This window comes from Palaemon carinicauda, chromosome 36 (genome assembly GCF_036898095.1).
Source record: "Palaemon carinicauda isolate YSFRI2023 chromosome 36, ASM3689809v2, whole genome shotgun sequence".
NCBI lineage: Eukaryota > Metazoa > Arthropoda > Malacostraca > Decapoda > Palaemonidae > Palaemon > Palaemon carinicauda.
The window spans coordinates 72,474,435-72,493,604 of record NC_090760.1 but is presented as its reverse complement, the minus strand read 5'-3'; the positions used below and the strand labels follow the sequence as shown (position 1 = coordinate 72,493,604).

General features: G+C 43.6%; 1 protein-coding gene across 1 annotated transcript in view; it reads right to left on the bottom strand.

Annotated features, from left to right (window-relative positions):
• The window catches only part of LOC137628906 (septin-1-like), an 89,396-nt gene that overhangs the window by 37,141 nt on the left and 33,085 nt on the right, over positions 1-19,170 (bottom strand). Inside the window, 1 exon segment of the mRNA XM_068360184.1 lies at positions 3,133-3,238. Coding sequence (XP_068216285.1) covers positions 3,133-3,238 — 106 coding nt within the window.

Below are 19,170 nucleotides of genomic sequence, written 5' to 3'. Positions count from 1 at the left end.
TACCTTCCTTAACCTTTGGATTCTGTTGTCGGAGGGGAAGACTTTCCCCAATCTGGTGTCTATGATCATCCAAAGGTATACCAGTCTGTGATACTAGCAGGGATGACTTCCTGAGATTTTACTGCAACTCTCAGATCGCGGCTAAAACTCTAGAATTAGCCAGTAGGCTCAGTGTCTTTACAGATGAATGCCTTCCTGTAAGACCAGGTTGACACTAGGGAGAAACTCCCATTGAAAAACAGGAGGAGGTGGGACCATGTCTAAATACAGAACCTTAAGTGGCCCGGCTGGTATGCCAATATATAGGACAAAAAACATATAGGACAAAAAACACAAAACCCTGAAAAAATCCACCGAGCTTCGTATGGCAATGGAGAATGCGTATAGGAAATATTTTGTCAAAATTCCTCTTACTTTCAGTTACAGGGTAATTAGTAAAAGTAACTCAAACCAAAAACATTGATCCTTACAAGAAAATGCAGTATTTCTTCTGTAATCGTAAATCTTGATAATTGTTACATTTGAATATAAAACAAATTGTGAGCAATGGCATCTGTATAGATTCCATGAGTCACAAGACACTGAAGACAGGAAGTTTCACGATCATACCGTTCATTGCTAGCACAGACCTCAGAGTATAAGTTTGAGTTTGACCTCCGACATTCACTCGCTTTTACATCTGTTTTTCTGTTTTGGCAAGAATTTCATCAACCCAAAGAGGAAAATACAATTTCAGCATCTCGCTAACATAAGGAAAAAGAAAATTTACTCTAATAAGAATTCCGAAGTGGGTAATATTGAGAGAGAGAGAGAGAGAGAGAGAGAGAGAGAGAGAGAGAGAGAGAGAGAGAGAGAGAGAGAGAGAGAGAGAGAGAGAGAGAGAGAGAGCCTGCCTTCATATATGCGGCAATCGTTGAAAGGACTACATCTAATGAGACCGGTTGTGCACTGGGGGCATAATGGTGGCATGCAGCAGCTGCAAGCAGTCCACAGGCATCCTCAATTGTGACAATAGCCCGAGGGTTTCGTCTGACGAGGCCCGATGTACCATTCTATGTTTCTATCTTCCTGGTAAGGTCTGGAGGCGTATGGGCGAGAGCGAATGTGCACGTATATCATATCATTCATTTCATATTTATTACGAAGAAGTCCACTAGTAGGGTAACTTCAGTTTATACTAAATCAAGTGATCTTAACGGTTAAAGACAAGGAACAGAAGTGTTGATGTTGAAGCCTGTGCATGGGTCCTTGCAGGTAACTTAAATGCCCGTAAGATAACTCACTCGTATAGATCTATAGCGAACCGAAGCTCGTAACAGCTTACTCCAAGAGAAAGACAAACTCCTTATAAGATGTATCGCATAATGATTTGCAAAGCTCTCACTATACAGCATTTGTGTGCCATACAACATCTACAGAGTGGCGAGTGAGGTCTCAAGCACTAAGGCTGGCGAGTATGGGAGTTAGGCGCGAATATATGACCGAGTGTTGAACTCCCTGAACTGCCCATTGTTGTAAGAGGAGGGGTTTAGCGGGTAGCTGTTGTTGGGCGATGAACTCCCTCAATTGTTGTTGTGACGAGATGGTTCTAAGAGGGAACAAGGATTGTCATCGCCAAGAAGGGAAGCTCGTAGATGGCAGCGCTTCTCACACCCTAATCTCACTGGGAGAGGGGTTAAGAGCACTAGCGCATAGAGTTCATAGTTCTTTCAAGTTTCTCCGTCATTCTTCGAAGAGGAATGATTAAGGTAATAGCCCTGAAGGGATATAGCCTACTAGAGGTTTTCCCCTTATAATATATTACCACCCATGAGGTACTGATCCCACAGGATCTGGCCTCTTCGATGTTAGCAATAATCCTTAAGAATTAAGGCCTACAGGACTTGTTAGTGGAAGCTGGAAACCACAAGCAGTCCTGCAGCATCTAACAAGAATCGTACCATCAGGGTACAGAGGGAAGGCAGTCTCTCCCGAAAGCAGGAAAAGCAACCAACCCCTATTGTCACTGTCGGTGATTATACCTGCAAACGGGAAGATTGCTGTCCGTTGGCGGTGGAGGACAACTACCCCTCCTTGGAGGGGAAAGTTGCTAAACACTTGGTGGATGTTAACTTTCCCTCGGAAGGGTAGTTGTCCAACAACTGGAGGCAGACCTACTGGCAGCACTCTCCTCTTCCCATCAACAAGCCAAGCCTGAGTTAAAGGCAGGCATCCGGCACTTCCTACGATGATGATACTGCTTTCGAAGATACTGGGTCAACCTCATACTCCGGCATTAAGAAGAACAAAAGACACAGGTAGATGTATTCCTGGAATCCTCTGGTCCAAGTGATATTTGCTCACACTTCGATTCCGTAACAGGAACCGGATGAGCATGCTGGTCAGACGAGTGAAGGTCGAAGATCGCCGCGCTGACAGGCTTTGCACTCCCTTTGCCGGCTGAGCTAACTCAGAATGAGGGAGTGCGACGTTGTCAGTTTGCTGAGAAGACCACTCAGGAGAGGGCCTACCTCGTATATAGAAAAGGTGTCCCCCGAGAGGGCTAGGAACATGTTTCACACTTTCCGTTCCCTCCATAGGCAAAGTTAACTCAGAATGAGGGAGTGTGCAGTTCTCAGTGCTAGGGAGCAAGACCAAGATCGAGCTCTGGGTCGGCCGCAAGCGGCCTTCTCTATGAAGAACAGCGAAGATGCATTAAAGGAGAGCGAATAAAGAGCAAAAGGGTTTGTATTGGTGACGGAACAAATTTGAGATTCATACAACTTCATTAAGACAATTTAAGAGGGTTACCCATTACAGCAGAGCAAAAAGTACTCAGATGTTAGACTTAAATAAGCAAACTGAACAAAAGCATGTACACTATTACATTTGAATGAATAGAAGTTTAAATGTATAAAACATGCAATTTATTATTATGGCTTGTGAAAACTGCTATAAACCTTACACCTACAAATTACAACTCAAAAGTGAGTCACTTATTAAAGTATTGTACTGCAATAAGTACTCAAGCACACTGTAGTTTTAATCAACAAACTCAACAACAGCAAGCAAAAATTGTCTAGTTTTCTATTCTGAAACAAATAGTTTTTCAATATCACTTTTGAAACCTGCTACAAAGATTGAAAAACTTACCAACAACCATCAGCGTAAATTCAAAACCCCTCTTGACTGACTTTCGGTGGATCTGATTGGGTAGGTTAGCGAACCCGACGTATCCAGGTAGGTCTGGGTTGCTGAACTGGAATAACATAAGATATAATTAGATCAGGAACATTTATCATCAAAGCACTTTTAAAAACTTGATTTACAAAATGTTTTTATTAAGGCATTTTACAAATTGTCAGCAAAAACAGTACTGTAAGTAATTAAAATAAATATTTGTACTTTATATCTGTCAAACCCAATTAGACAGCCTATTTGTAGCTCTCATATAATAAACCTAAATTTAACAACTGAAAAGTGGTTATTTCGACAAGTCATAACTGTACGGTACTGTACGTCATTAGGCTATCTGTGAAAATATCGAACAAAAAATGCAATTAATCATTTATGGCTGTGAAACGATAGAATACGTTGACCTTACATCGAAGAATGTACCAAACGGTTACAGTAGATCCAAGACACTCTATTGAGGAAAATACCTACTTCAGGTTAGGTTAGGATGAACCGAGACCCTCAAGGAACAAAACTAAAATCTCAATAAATTACAAAGCAAACTTCAACAGAAAAGTTTCTATGAGAACAAAGGTTCACTAATTTTTCAAGTCTGTACAAACTTGAGTCCTTTAATAGGATTATACTAGCGTAGCTGAAACTCGGCACTTGTAGCTTACAAGGTGTCTGTAGTTACTAACAGTTGGTAGGAAAGCCCTGCTCCCTATCCAGCATACTGAATAGACAATTTGACCTTCACCTAAAACTTGCAAGGCGTTTGAAGCATGAAGTTTGTTTAAGGACTCAGATTTGTAGTTAAGAAAAAATTAAATTACTTTTAAAACTTGCGATTTATTCCTAAATGAATAGAGTACTGTATGGTACAAACCCCTTTAATAATGAAAAGAAGAAAAAGGAGCAGATATTCCTACATCTCTTTCTCTAGACTAATATTGGGACCGCTATCTTTAAAATGCTTCTACTCCTGTGAAGGAGCTACGTATATTACAAAACCTGCTGAGGAGTTACATGGGTCCTAACAAAAAAAGTGATAAAGGACTGGTGGATATACTTTCGCTGACTGTGAAGGTTGTCTGGCATTTCCAAATTCCAGCCTTTACTTGCACCACTGACAAGGTTCTTCTGAATCAATATCGCTGGCTTATGAGAACATACTTGAGACAGTCCTCCTAGATTTTCAGCTGAGTGGGGATATGCTCTACTAATGGTTTGGAGAAGCCAGATGGATGTAGTATTCCTGGAAGTTTTATTCTTACACCTGTCAGAACTAACGAAAAAGTTTTGGACCTGCGGCCTGCAGGGCTATGATCAATTCCGGTAGCATCTAAGCACTCTCGCAGGACAAAGAAGCAAATCCTCCGGATTGCTGGTCGCATCCATACGGGAGGAGATGGAGAACGACTCAAAACTAAAGTCCTTAAGGGGAGGGTCCCAAGATTTTGCCACAAACTCAGGAACTGGAATAAAAAAAACTTTTCTCCATACTTGCAATGACTAATAACATGTGAGATACCATGGAGGTTGCCTAGTCGCTTAACGGAAGCTAAAGCAAGAAGAGAGACTGTCTTAAGAGTTGCTTGGTATAAAGGATCGTATGGAACCCTCGAATGACCCGACAACTCCACAGAAACTTCAAGCAAGGGTCTTACATTCTCACAGTGGGTAAGACTGCTTGAAGCTCCTCATAAGCATTGGCAATTCCCAATAAGAGGAAAGGTCTAAGTCCTTCAGTCTAAAGACCTGGCTCGAGGTCGAGTGATAGCCTTTCACCGCTGAGACTTAGAGGAGCTTCTCACAGTGAAGGGAGACGAGAAAGTAGACAATCGGCTGCGACTAGACTGGAGCAGTACCTCCTCCTACAGACTCAATTGCATAAGATAGTTCATATTGCTTGATAGACTGCTGCAGAGGATTTTCACAAATATCCAGACATACCCTCTGTAGTCCTTCATGGATAGCCTTTCACTAACAGATGATGGATAGTCTCCACCTGTGAAGTAACAGGTTGTCCCGTGTTACGATACCTATGCAGATGGGGTTAACAAAGCAGGTTGGGCCACTGTGGTAGATCTCTCAGTACCTGTACTAGGAGCATCAGCAGGCTTGGGTACCATTCAGGGTGTGGTCATTTGCGAGCCAATAGGGTTATGTTTAGATTTAGGGTACTCGACACCCTATGAATCAGGCAAAACGGCAGAAAAGCAAGTCTCTTTGATGTCCCAAGAATGTTGAAAGGCATCCACTAGTGGTGTTGACAGGTCTGGGATTGATGAGCAGAAGACTGGGAGTTTCTTGTTAACCTCGTGATGAACATATCCATTGACGAGGAACCCCATGCAGCCAAAACCTCTCACTTCTAGATTATGCAGGGACCACGTTGCTTCTACTTGTACCCAGCAACCACATTAATTTTGCTAGAATAAATATTGCTGACACCACCACAAGCTACTGTTAAAGTGTGCGCTTGCGTCACACTTATAGAGGTGCGGTGAAACAATAGCTCCTTGCATGTTGACGTATACACTACAGTAGTATTGCTGCTCATCAACGCTACCGAATGGCCTCTCAAACACTGCTGTAATGCAAGCAATGCCAGAATTACTGCCTTCATCTCCAACATGTGGATGTGCAGGCAACTATTTTCCTCAGACCAACAACCCAAAATGGTTTGGTTCCTCAAGGTGTGAAGTCCACCTACGAACAGCAGCATTTCTGGAAGAGTACACTCCAAGCGAGTCCCCTTGAAGAGTTTCTCTTTTCTTAGCCACCAAGCCAGATTGTCCAATACTTTCTGCTCTACTGGAACAAGATTTTTTGAAGAATCTACGGTTGCTAACCAGTGTCTCTTCAGACACCACTGAAAATATTGCTCGTATGGCACAAGTTTTTCCAAGGACGAAAGATATTCAAGTAGTTTTGATACTTTTGAGACCATAGTTGTTGTTGGTTACAGTAAGGTAGCATTACTTTCCTTGAGTCTACCAATTTAATCTTCAAGCAGAAAGACACTCGCTGCTGTCTTAACTATCAGCATTCCCAGGTGCTCCCTCCTGTTGGGCCAGATCGTGAAAAAAGGAGAAGTTTGTCTCGCTGCCGAAAAAGCTATCTTCAAGAGGACAGGATCAGCCAATCCTCCCAGTATCTCAAGACAAGTACTGTATGCCATTGGTGTGACCCCAAAACGAGACTAGGGACACTTGGTGGGTGGCAGACAATCCAAAGCACAAACTTTGAATTAAAATACTATCCCCACTCACAGGGTTTGCAACACAAAGTTGTTCAAGGGGGAAAAGTTTATGACTAGTCTCCAGCCTCCAGCTGATTTTTTCACTAAGAACACACGACTACAGAAGTCCCGTACAATCTGTAGTACATCCTCGTCGAGCATTTTCCACATTTATACTAGATGGGCAAGGTATTTGTCCGAAGTTAGGGGATACAGTACAATGTAAACATCATCGGATTCTTCATGAGGGGAGGACGGAGGACGTGAGCCAATAAGCAGGAAGTTGCACCCGTTCCATAAGACATATCGTGATATTGAGTTAATCCAGAGGATCTTGCACCTGGCGACCTATCATGTGGTGATCTAGAACTAGGAGATCAAGCACGTAGGGAGTTAGTGAGAGGGGCTTCAAAGAATGCAAAACGTACGTGTGAATTATGAAAAAGTAGAGGCATGGTTTGTGAGGGAGCTACGAGTGGCAACCTAGTGTATGAACGTACAGCCTGTAGGGACTGTACACATGGAGACATTGTTTGTTTGGAATGATTGCGCGAGTAACTTGAGCACTGGGAGCTTACCTGTGGAGATCTTGCTCGTGGAGACTTGGCGAGTAGAACCATAGCGTGTAAAACCTTACCTCGTGGAGATCTGGCACATGGTGTCCAGCACTTGACATTCTCAAGTTTCACTTTTACTCTTTGACGATTGTCTGCATGAGGATGATCTTGCATGTGGAAGTAATATTGTACATATGAGATGACTGAGGATTGTACACTTAGAGGAGATTGTTGTCGTGGAGAAGAACAAGCCTGTAGAGAACTAATCTCTAGTTATTGTACGTGTGGACAACCATCAACAGAGGATTGTGAACATACAAGTTACTAATAAGTCTGACTGGAACTGATGTAGGTAGTAGGTTGGCCAAGGCACCAGCCACCTGTTGAGATATTACTGCATGAGAGGTATTGGCTCCTTTGATTGGCCAGATAGTATTACATTGGATCCTTATATTGTCACTGCTAATTTTTTCTTTGATTACACATACACAAAAAGTCTGACCTACTTTTTTTTACATATTCTCCTCTTTCCTCATATACCTGACAACACTAGGATAACAAAAAAATTCTTCACTCAAGAGATTAACTACTACACTATAATTGTTCAGTGGCTACTTTCCACTTGGTAAGGGTAGAAGAGACTTTAGCTAAGGCAAGCACCTCTTAAGAAAAGGCCACTCTAAAATAAAACTCTTGTTCTTTCGTCTTGGATAGTGCCATAACCTCTACACCATGGTTTTCCACTGTCTTGGGGTAGAGTTCTCTTACCTAAGGGTACACTCTGGCACACTTTTTTATCTGTTTCCTATTTCATCTCCTCACTGGGCTATTTTCCCTGTTGGAGTCCATGGGCTTATCTCCTGCTTATCCAACTAGGGTTGTAGCTTGGCTGGCAATAATAATAATAACTCTCTATCATAACAATTTTTTTTAATTGTCCCCGAAGGCTTGTCATCCAACAAAGTGGGAGGAAAGCTGTCCTTATCACATGTACGTGAAGGGGCAGGATAAGTATGAACAGATGTATGGAGCTCTCTCTTCTTCGCATTCAGGAGAAGGGCAGCATAAGCAGGCTCAGCAGCAGATGTCGAAGATGCAGGGCTAGCAAGAAGAGGACTCTACATCCCCTTCTCAGAAGATGATGTTTAAGGCAATGGCACTGCCGAAGGAAAGGATTGATGATCAACTGCTCCTCAGGCAAGTCAGGCCTGGTCAATGGGAGATCTGTCAGGAGCTCCTGCTGAATGAATGGCATTAGTGGAAGGCACTGCAGTCTTAGCAAAGGCTAGGGGTTGGAAAAGTTTATCCATCGACAGAGTGTCCTGAATATTTAAAGATGGCCAAGGAATCTTCAATACCTGTTCCTTGGAGACTTCTTTGGCAACTGTAAGGGCGGGAATAGTACAAAGAGAAGGACGGGAAATATCGCCTTCATTGGGGAAAGGCGACATTAAAACCTTACCTGAGAATTGTTCCGAGATTAGGTCGGAGTAACCTTCCTTCCCCGGATTCCCCATGGAGGAAGACTGAAGAGGAACATTGGAGGGCAAGAAGTGAGAATCAGAAGACCTCTTTGGCTTAGGGGAAAACTGAAGCCATAGGATCCTTCTTTGACTTCTTCCTCCTCGTGGTGTTCTCAAACCACTGAACCAGTGACAATGCCCAACACTTGTCGCACAATGATGTCTACGAGCAGGTACACCCACTGCTGAACGGGCATAAGGAATGAGGATCCTCGTCTTGCCTACTCAAACTCGCCACAATTGTGGCCCGAATTGCAAGAGCTCCATGCTTGCATGTTGATTCTCCATAGTCAAACTCTCAAAAGAGAGAAAGAAAGTATTACAAGAACCAGCCAAATTATTTCTAGTGCAGACCGAACAACCATATTGCTCTGCGGCAGAGATCATATTTGCTACAAATGACACTGCATTATAAATTATAACAAATGAATTCCAGCTTCACTATGATACAACCATTAAAGGACAAAGGTTTGTATTTGTGTTCAAATAAATAGGATTTAAACTTCTATTTTCTGAGCGGCGTAGCAGTGACCTGTTTCCAAAGCTACCCTTGTATCTATGGCTTTCTAGTTCAATATGGTGGAGAAACAATGTTTCAACTCTTCCCTGGTGAAAAACTGAAGAGTGCCACACATTTTGGCACGTTTCTTTGTTAATAACAACTTACGTAAAAATCATATAAAATGTGAGCAGCAATGCCCCTTTTCAAGTCCATTGTTGACTTTTGAACGAGTGATGGTAGGTTACTGAAGATACGTTACTTTCATTCATTTGCTGGAGCGTTTTAGCATTATCTCTAACTTTATCATTCACATGCTGAAGTTCCTGGATGTTTTCATATTTCCAGCATTTTTACAACATCCTCTTCAAAGGGATTCTTTTGCCGTGTATGTAGGCATTTAAGGTGATAATAATCTACTAAGGTAATTTACAAAACTGTACATAGTTATAACATTCTCTTAATGCAATCTATCATTATGGTATTCAAAGGAAGTGGCTATTACAATGTTTTATGCAATTTCTAGCATCCTGCTTTTCCAACTAGGGTTGTAGCTTAGCAAGTAATAATAATAATAATAATCATACAGTGTTGCACGTCATACTATGAGGAGGTCGCAGGGGGACCTTTACACCCAGATTAAGTCTGCAGGAGGACTCAAACACCATAGGTGATTCCCATAAAAAACATGACAATTTTTCCAACTGGTTTCAGTGTGATATATACAGATCTTCTATTAGAAGATGGTGTAGTGGAATTTTTTCCCAACTTCCTAAGAAATAAGTTTCCCACTGGGATTCTCCATAATGGTTTTATTTAAGGGATGAGGAAATAAAAAAAAGTGTTTGCATCAAGAATAATGCTAATAAATGCATAAAATAATAACTAGTATAAAAATATAGGTAACTATATGATACTGTACTCTAATTTCTAGCTAATCACACAAATCATTTATGTTTCCAATAGGCTATCCTGTACTTCATCCATTTCTGAACATGATTATTGCTAAAAAGAAAAAAAACCCATTTACCGTATGTTTTCTTGTATAGGTATAAACAATTGTGGCCAATTAATAACCAGGGTTTTAGGGTGGGGAAACACCAAAATAGGCTTGTTTAAACCAATAATAGACATATATCCATAAAAAAAAACCAATATAACTAGTTGGGGAAATATGTTATTTTTATTAATAAAATAAATTTTTGAATATACTTACCCGATAATCATGTAGCTGTCAACTCCGTTGCCCGACAGAATTCTATGGAGGGATACGCCAGCTATCACAATACTAGAAGGGGGTGTACTTACCAGCGCCACCTGTGGCCAGGTACTCAATCATTTGTTGTTGACACCTCCTCAATTATTCCTCGGTCCACTGGTTCTCTCTGGGGAGGAAAGGGAGGGTCGATTAAATCATGATTATCGGGTAAGTATATTCAAAAATTTATTTTATTAATAAAAATAACATTTTTCAATATTAAACTTACCCGATAATCATGTAGCTGATTCACACCCAGGGAGGTGGGTGAAAACCAGTGTACATGATTAAAGGATAGCTAAGTATCCCAAATTTCATATAACAGTTATCTCAAATAACAATGAAATAATAAGTACCTGGTAAGGAAGTCGAATAGAACCGTTACTCTGCCTTTTATTTAAAGTTCGTCTTCCTTACTGAGCGCAGCGTTCCTCTTGGAGGCTGAATCAACCCAAAGGTGCCAAAGTACAAGGGGTTGCAACCCTACTAAAGGACCTCTACCAAACCTTTAACCTAGGCGCTTCTCAAGAATGAATAGACCACCCGCCAAATCCAAGGATGCGGAAGGCTTCTTAGCCTACCGTAACAACCATAAAAACAACAATAAAAGTATTCAAGAGAAAGGTTAAAAAGGTTATGGGATTAAGGGAATGTAGTGGCTGAGCCCTCACCTACTACTGCACTCGCTGCTACGAATGGTCCCAGGGTGTAGCAGTTCTCGTAAAGAGACTGGACATCTTTCAGATAAAATGATGCAAACACTGACTTGCTCCTCCAATAGGTTGCATCCATAATGCTCTGCAGAGAACGGTTTTTATTAAAGGCCAACGAAGTAGCTACAGCTCTTACTTCGTGGGTCCTTACCTTCAGCAATGCAAGGTCTTCCTCCTTTAAGTGAGAATGTGCTTCTCTGATCAGAAGCCTTATATAGTACGAAAGCCCATTCTTGGACATGGGTCTCGAGGGTTTCTTGATGGCACACCATAAGGCTTCTGACTGTCCTCGAATAGGTTTAGACCTCTTCAGATAATATTTGAGAGCTCTGACAGGGCAAAGAACTCTCTCTAGTTCGTTACCTACCATGTTGGAGAGGCTAGGTATTTCGAACGATCTAGGCCAAGGACGTGAAGGAAGCTCGTTCTTTGCTAGGAATCCAAGCTGAAAAGAACATGTAGCTGATTCGGTTGTGAAACCAATGTTCTTGCTGAAGGCATGAACCTCACTGACTCTCTTAGCTGTTGCAAGGCAAACGAGAAAAGCAGTCTTGAGGGTAAGATCCTTGAAGGAAGCTGACTGGAGAGGTTCGAACCTAGATGTCATAAGGAACCTTAAGACTACGTCTAGATTCCAGCCTGGAGTGGAAAGACGACGTTCTTTAGACGTCTCAAAAGACTTGAGAATGTCTTGAAGGTCCTTGTTGGAAGACAGGTCCAAACCCCTGTGGCGGAGAACTGAGGCCAACATGCTCCTATACCCTTTAATCGTAGGTGTTGAAAGGGATCTCTCATTCCTAAGATGAAGAAGGAAGTCAGCTATTTGGATCACAGAGGTATTGGTAGAGGATATTGAATTGGCTCTACACCAGCTTCGGAAGACCTCCCACTTAGACTGGTAGACTCTACGAGTGGAAATTCTTCTAGCTCTGGCAATCGCACTGGCTGCCTCCTTCGAAAAGCCTCTAGCTCTAGCGAATCTTTCGACAGTCTGAAGGCAGTCAGTCGAAGAGCGTGGAGGTTTGGGTGCAACCTGTCTACGTGTGGTTGACGTAGAAGGTCCACTCTTAGAGGTAGAGTCCTGGGGAAGTCGACTAGCCATTGAAGTACCTCTGTGTACCATTCTCTTGCAGGCCAAAGGGGAGCAACCAGCGTCAGCCGTGTCCCTTCGTGCGAGACGAATTTCTGCAGAACTTTGTTTATAATCTTGAACGGAGGGAATGCGTACAGGTCGAGATGGGACCAGTTCAGAAGAAAAGCATCCACATGAACCGCTGCAGGGTCTGGAACAGGGGAACAATAAAGCGGAAGTCTCTTGGTGATGGAGGTGGCAAACAGATCTATGGTAGGTTGACCCCACAAGGTCCAAAGTCTGTTGCACACACTCTTGTGGAGGGTCCATTCCGTGGGAATGACCTGATTCCTTCTGCTGAGGCGATCCGCTGAAACATTCATATCGCCCTGGATGAACCTCGTGACCAGTGTGAGGTTTAGACCTCTTGACCAAATGAGGAGGTCCCTTGCGATCTCGTAAAGGCTCCTCGAATGGGTCCCTCCTTGCTTGGAGATGTAAGCCAAGGCTGTGGTGTTGTCTGAATTCACCTCCACCACTTTGCCTAGCAGGAGGGACTTGAAGTTCAACAGGGCAAGATGAACTGCTAACAGTTCCTTGCAGTTGATGTGGAGTAATCCTTGTTCCTTGTTCCATACTCCTGAGCATTCCCGTCCGTCCAAGGTCGCACCCCAGCCCGAGTCCGATGCATCCGAGAAGAGATGAAGATGGGGGGTCTGGATGGCCAATGATAGACCCTCCTTGAGAAGGAGATTGTGCTTCCACCACCGGAGAGTGGTCTTCATCTCTTGGTTGAAAGGGATAGAGACTGCTTCTAGAGTCGAGCCCTTGTCCCAATGAGCTGCAAGATGGAATTGAAGAGGGCGGAGGTGGAGTCTCCCTAGCTCGACAAACAGGGCCAGTGATGAGAGGGTCCCTGTGAGACTCATCCACTGTCTCACTGAGCAATTGCTCCTCTTCAGCATGCTCATGATGCACTCTAGGGCTTGGTTTATCCTGGGGGCCGATGGAAAAGCCCGAAAATCCCGACTCTGAATCTCCATTCCCAGGTACACAATGGATTGGGAGGGAATGAGTTGAGATTTCTCTATATTGACTAATAGACCTAGGTCTCTGATTAGATCTAAAGTCCAAGAGAGGTTCTCCAGACAACGACGACTCGTGGAGGCTCTCAACAGCCAGTCGTCTAGGTAGAGGGAGGCTCTGATGTTCGATAAGTGCAGGAATTTCGCTACATTCCTCATCAGATGAGTAAAGACCATAGGAGCTGTGCTTAGGCCAAAACACAGGGCTTGGAACTGATAGACAACCTTTCCGAAAACGAATCTCAGGAAAGGTTGGGAGTCTGGATGAATGGGAACGTGAAAGTATGCATCTTTCAAGTCCAACGAGACCATCCAGTCCTCCTGTCTGACCGCTGCTAAGACCGACTTGGTCGTCTCCATAGTGAACGTCTGCTTGGTGACATACTCGTTGAGAGAGCTGACGTCCAGCACCGGTCTCCAACCTCCTGTCTTTTTGGCTACAAGAAAGAGACGGTTGTAGAAGCCCGGGGATTGATGGTCCCGGACTATAACCACTGCCTTCTTCTGCACAAGTAGCGACACCTCCTGTTGCAATGCTAGCCTCTTGTCCTCTTCTTTGTAGTTGGGAGAGAGGTTGATGGGCGATGTGGTCAGAGGCGGTTTGAGGCAGAATGGAATCCTGTAACCGTACCTCAGCCAACTGACAGACTGTGCGTCTGCACCTCTCTTCTCCCAGGCTTGCCAGAAGATCTTGAGTCTGGCTCCTACTGTTGTCTGGAGAATCTGAGAGTCAGTGCTTACCCTTAGATGTCCTGGGTCCTTTCCTAGACTTGCCCCTATGAGAGTCTGGACGGGAGCTTCCTCGGCTGGGGGCTCTACCACGAAAGGGCGGTATGAACCTAGTGGCAGGGGTATCAACCACTGGGGAGCGATAAGTCTTGGGGACAGAGGTAGTAACCTTAGACTTACGAGCCGATGAGGCTACCAGATCGTGCGTGTCCTTCTGTATCAGGGCAGCCGACAAGTCCTTAACTAGCTCCTCGGGAAAGAGGAACTTTGAGAGTGGAGCAAAAAGGAGCTGTGACCGCTGGCACGGTGTAATGCTGGCTGAGAGGAAGGTACATAGTTGTTCCCTTTTCTTCAACACCCCTGATACAAATAACGACGCTAGCTCACCCGATCCATCCCTGATGGCCTTATCCATGCAGGACATAATTAGCATGGCAGAGTCTTTGTCCGCAGGAGATGTTTTCTTGCTGAGGGCTCCCAGGCACCAGTCGAGAAAGTTGAACATTTCGAAAGCTCTGAACAACCCTTTCAGAAAATGATCCAGGTCTGAGAAGGTCCAACAAACCTTCGAGCGTCTCATCGCAGTCCTCCTAGGCGAGTCCACCAGACTTGAGAAGTCAGCCTGGGCAGAGGCAGGTACTCCCAAGCCTGGTGCTTCCCCTGTGGCATACCAAACGCAACCTTTCGAAGCGAGCTTCGTTGGAGGGAACATGAAGGAAGTCTTGCCCAGGTGTTGTTTAGACTGAAGCCACTCCCCTAAGATCCTTAAAGCCCTCTTGGAGGATCTAGCTAGGACAAGCTTAGTATAGTTCGACTTAGCTTGTTGTACGCCTAGCGAAAACTCAGATGGAGGAGAGCGGGGAACAGCAGAGACGAAGTGGTCAGGGTAAAGCTCCCTGAGTAGAGCCAAGACCTTTCGAAAATCAATAGACAATGGAGAAAGCTTAGACTCCTCCACGTCTGATGAGGGATCAAGGTGTGCCTCCTCATCATCCGACACTTCATCAGCAGAGGGAAGCGAAGCGATAGGACCAGAATGCTGAACCGCAGAGTCAGAACGGGTAGGAACAATAACAGAGGTTTCCTCATCTTGAGGGAAAACCTGAGGCTCAGACTGCATAGGCTGAACAACAGACGAAGCAGAAGGCAGGCGCATGGGTGAAGGAGGTTGACTCCTAGCAAGAGTTGAACCCAAGGATTGCACAAGCTGAGCGGAGGACGGAGGCGGAGTAGTCCGTTCCTGTTCCTGTGAGATGAGAGGAGCATGAAGAGGTTGAGGCTGCGCAGAACAAGGTAAAGTTCTCGCAAGCTGAGGCTCCTGAGGCGCAAGTCCATGGTGTAGAGGAGCTTGCCTAGATGAGGGTTGAGCTCGCTGCAGCGATGGTTGAGCAGACAGACTCACGGAGGGGAGAGGTTGTTGTACCCCAACCGAGAGTTGCACCACTGGTGGAGCAGCAAGGGGAGGAGGAGGAAGAGTGGAATAACTCTCCTGATCTCAAAGCAAAGGTTGCCTTAAAGAAGGCTGAGGCTGAACAACACTGGGAACAGCAAACTCCGAAAGTGGCTCAACATCGTACGCCTGGCAGATGGTGCTGCGACCAGGCGGAGCAGGTGCAGGCTGGGCGAGCACAGGCGGAGCAGGTGCAGGCTGGGCGAGCACAGGCGGAGCGAGAACAGGTGGAGGGAGTGTAGGCGGAGGAGGAGGTGCAACACTCTCAGCCCGACACTCACGCATCAAGTCCGAAAGCTGAGCTTGCATGGACTGAAGCAGGGTCCACTTGGGGTCGGCAGAAACGATAACAGACTGAGGTAAAGTCACAGTCGGGGTCTGTATAGGCAGAACCTTACTCCTCTTGGGCGGAGTACAGTCGACCGATGACTGAGGCGAGTCGGAGCTGAGCCAATGACTACAACCTGGCTGAGCACTCGCTGACTGAACTCTACGTTTAAGCGGTCTCGAGACCTGAGACCAACGTTTCTTCCCTGCATGAAGATCAGCGGACGAGAAGACGGGCTCAATCGTCTGCAGGTGGGAGTGACGGTCTAAGGAAGACACGCCCGCAACCACCGAGGATAATTCTGTGCGCCTAACAAGGCCTGTCGAACCCTTAAGCCCTTCGACATTGCTTCTCCCCTGGGCATGGGAGCTTGCAAGAGGTCCCGGACTGGGAGGACGACTGGCTCGCACAGAAAAATCCTCACGCACCACACTGGCACCACTAGCACTTGGCACTGCACAGACACTAGCACTCGTCACAGCACTGGCACTATTTCCACCCACTGCACTCTTGACCTTCAGTTCTTTAACCTCGGCCATCAGAGACTTATGGTCACTTACCACTGATTCTACTTTATCTCCTAAAGCCTGAATAGCACGCAAAACAGTTGACATATCAGGCGGAGGGCACACAGTAGGTTCGGGGGTAGCCACTACAGGGGTAGGAAAAGGTAGGGGATCATGAGGTGAGGAAAACATAGAAGAGTGAGAAGAACTTCTCCTAACTCTACCTCTCTCTAACTTAGATGAATATTTTAAAAGACGGACAAAATCTAATTCCGAAAGTCCGGCGCACTCCTCACACCGATTTTCTAATAGACAGGGCCTGTCCCTACAGTCAGAACAAGCGGTGTGAGGATCTACCGAGGCCTTCGGAATACGCCTATTGCAAGACCTACATCGTCTATGGGAGGGAGCTTGCGAAACGTCAGACATCTTGTTTCAAAGAGTTAGTCAAAGGGTGATCCAAAAACAAGCAAAAATTCATTAACCGTTAATCAGTATTTATATAAAAGCTATCTAGCTAATATAAAAAGGATTCCAGTATGCGACAGCCGTTAATCTAAGAGAATACTTCACCAAATATCCATGAATAAACTCGAAGACCATGAGCGTATCCCAGAACGTCTAGCCGGAAGCACGACAGAGGAATAATTGAGGAGGTGTCAACAACAAATGATTGAGTACCTGGCCACAGGTGGCGCTGGTAAGTACACCCCCTTCTAGTATTGTGATAGCTGGCGTATCCCTCCATAGAATTCTGTCGGGCAACGGAGTTGACAGCTACATGATTATCGGGTAAGTTTAATATTGAAAAGTATGGTATGTACTTGGCGTGATATTAAATTACCGTACTGAATAATACAATCAACTACATTTCATTTCATTTCCCTTAATTGGTCTTTGCTCCGCTGTGGCTCACTTCGCCCGCAGATAAACATTCCTGACAGGCTTGTATGATAGGCAAGAGATAACACAAGTACTGTACGATGAGATATTTTGGCGGTAATTTTGACTTTCAGATGAACAGGAACAGTTACATAGTGAACAGTGTTATGGAAATAATCAAGCACACATGTAGATTATTCAACGGAGTGTTCAAGAAATAATAGGGTACAGATACAGACTAAACATCCTCCTAGGGAGATGTCCCCTTGTGGCACGAGTCAAGATGGAAGTGAAGAGGAGGGGCAAAACTGGCCATTGTAAAATATCATCCATGAACTAGTGCATAAATACTGGAAAGCTCTCAATTGATTAAAAATGCCAGCTAATCATGACATCCTACAAAAATACAGATAAGCTCCAAAAAACAATTTCTGACAATGAATAGGCAATACCCTGATTTAGTTTCCGTAAAGTACAAATAGAACTTCAACAAAATCTGTGTTGTTAAAATTTTTGTCCATCTTTAAGTATGTTATTATACACCAGTGCCCATTTGGCATACAAAAAAAAAACATACCAAAACACCCAATACACTTCTATTTCTTACAGCAAACTCCTATTTCACTAGAAATTGAGGTACAGTATCATATATTCAAAAAATATAAGGCTCATATATTTGGCATGATATTTAATCAATGATATAAACACCTGTTTTTACTGGAAAATATAAATCTTCGGTACAAAGGGTCATCGTAATTATTTAAAACCTGAAAATATATTTGAATAGCTATACAGGTATTTCACTAAGATTACCAGGATTGGAGCAGACATATATTTCCCGTGCAATGTCCTAATATAAGCTATTATTTTAGATCATTGCAGAACTAACCTTAAAATACTGAAAGTGATGCATGTGTAAAATATTAGCTACACTGCATTTTATCACATTTAAATTAGGAGTTGCCATCAGTCATCAAAATCATTCAATACACCACTTAAAAATCCACCAAGACAACTCTCATTTTCAATTAAAGAATTATTGGGTACTTAAGCAATTCTATCCATTGCAAGGGAGGCAGAGCTCACACACCCACCACCCGAAATCCATTAGGGTAAAGCTTCTTAGGTTATGTGCAGACCCTTAGGATAGGTCAAAGCACTAAGTTAATCCCTTGTGAAATTGGGTGTTACAGGTGAATCTTCTAGGGTTTTAGCCATTTTCATATCTTTAATATTTCCGGTTATCAGTTATTGTTAAAAAATTAAATACATCAAAATCGTATATTTTCTTCAAAAGGTTTACTGTTATTTGCAATTTTACCAGAAACGGTAAAGCTGCTGAAGGCCACCCACGTAACAAAATGCATTCTAGCAATCTATACTAGCCATTGAAGTTGCACCATTAATGCAATAACAATAATAATTAGAGGAATAATTCCGAATAATTATAGATCAACATTACCTTAGCTACGTCCACCCTTTGGTATTCAGCCTTATGTAGTCTACCATACCGTAAAATAACAAGATCCTTACGAATTACGGTAAATTTGGTAAAATCAAATACATACTTCTCACCCAAGACAAGGATAGCCAACACTATAATATAAAATACCGACTAGCCTCTGGGCTAGTTTAACTAGCATCGTTCAAGCTAGCCAATACCTGTCCTGCTACAGTAGAAAATGCGGCTATCTTTCTCTACTGCTTTTTAGCAACCAAGGGCATAACGTAACGACACTAATAACTTACCGTGTCCGTAGACATGTTGCAGATAAGATTAAAACAAACTAATCTAGTGGAAAGCGAACATAGACAAACAGAATATAATTGGGGCAAAGGGGCTTGATGACGCACGCCCCTCCCCGATTTGTTGACAAACTGAAACGTCTCTTCTTCTTCTTGCTTTCCTCTACCGGGAATCAAATGAGAGACTGACTTCCATCTCGTTTTAAGAGTTGAAATTAAAATAGTTTGAAAGATGGTATTGTACTTAAGCTAATTTTATCACTAAATAAAACTTTATGCATTATTTTAGTTTGTTCAATTAGAGAATTACATATCAGTTCTATACTGAAGTATTTTTAGCTGTCACCCTTCAGATGAAAAGGGTGTGGCTTAAGCAATAAGGCGCCGTCTTAGAATGTTGTCCATTCTAAAGAGTGAGCCAC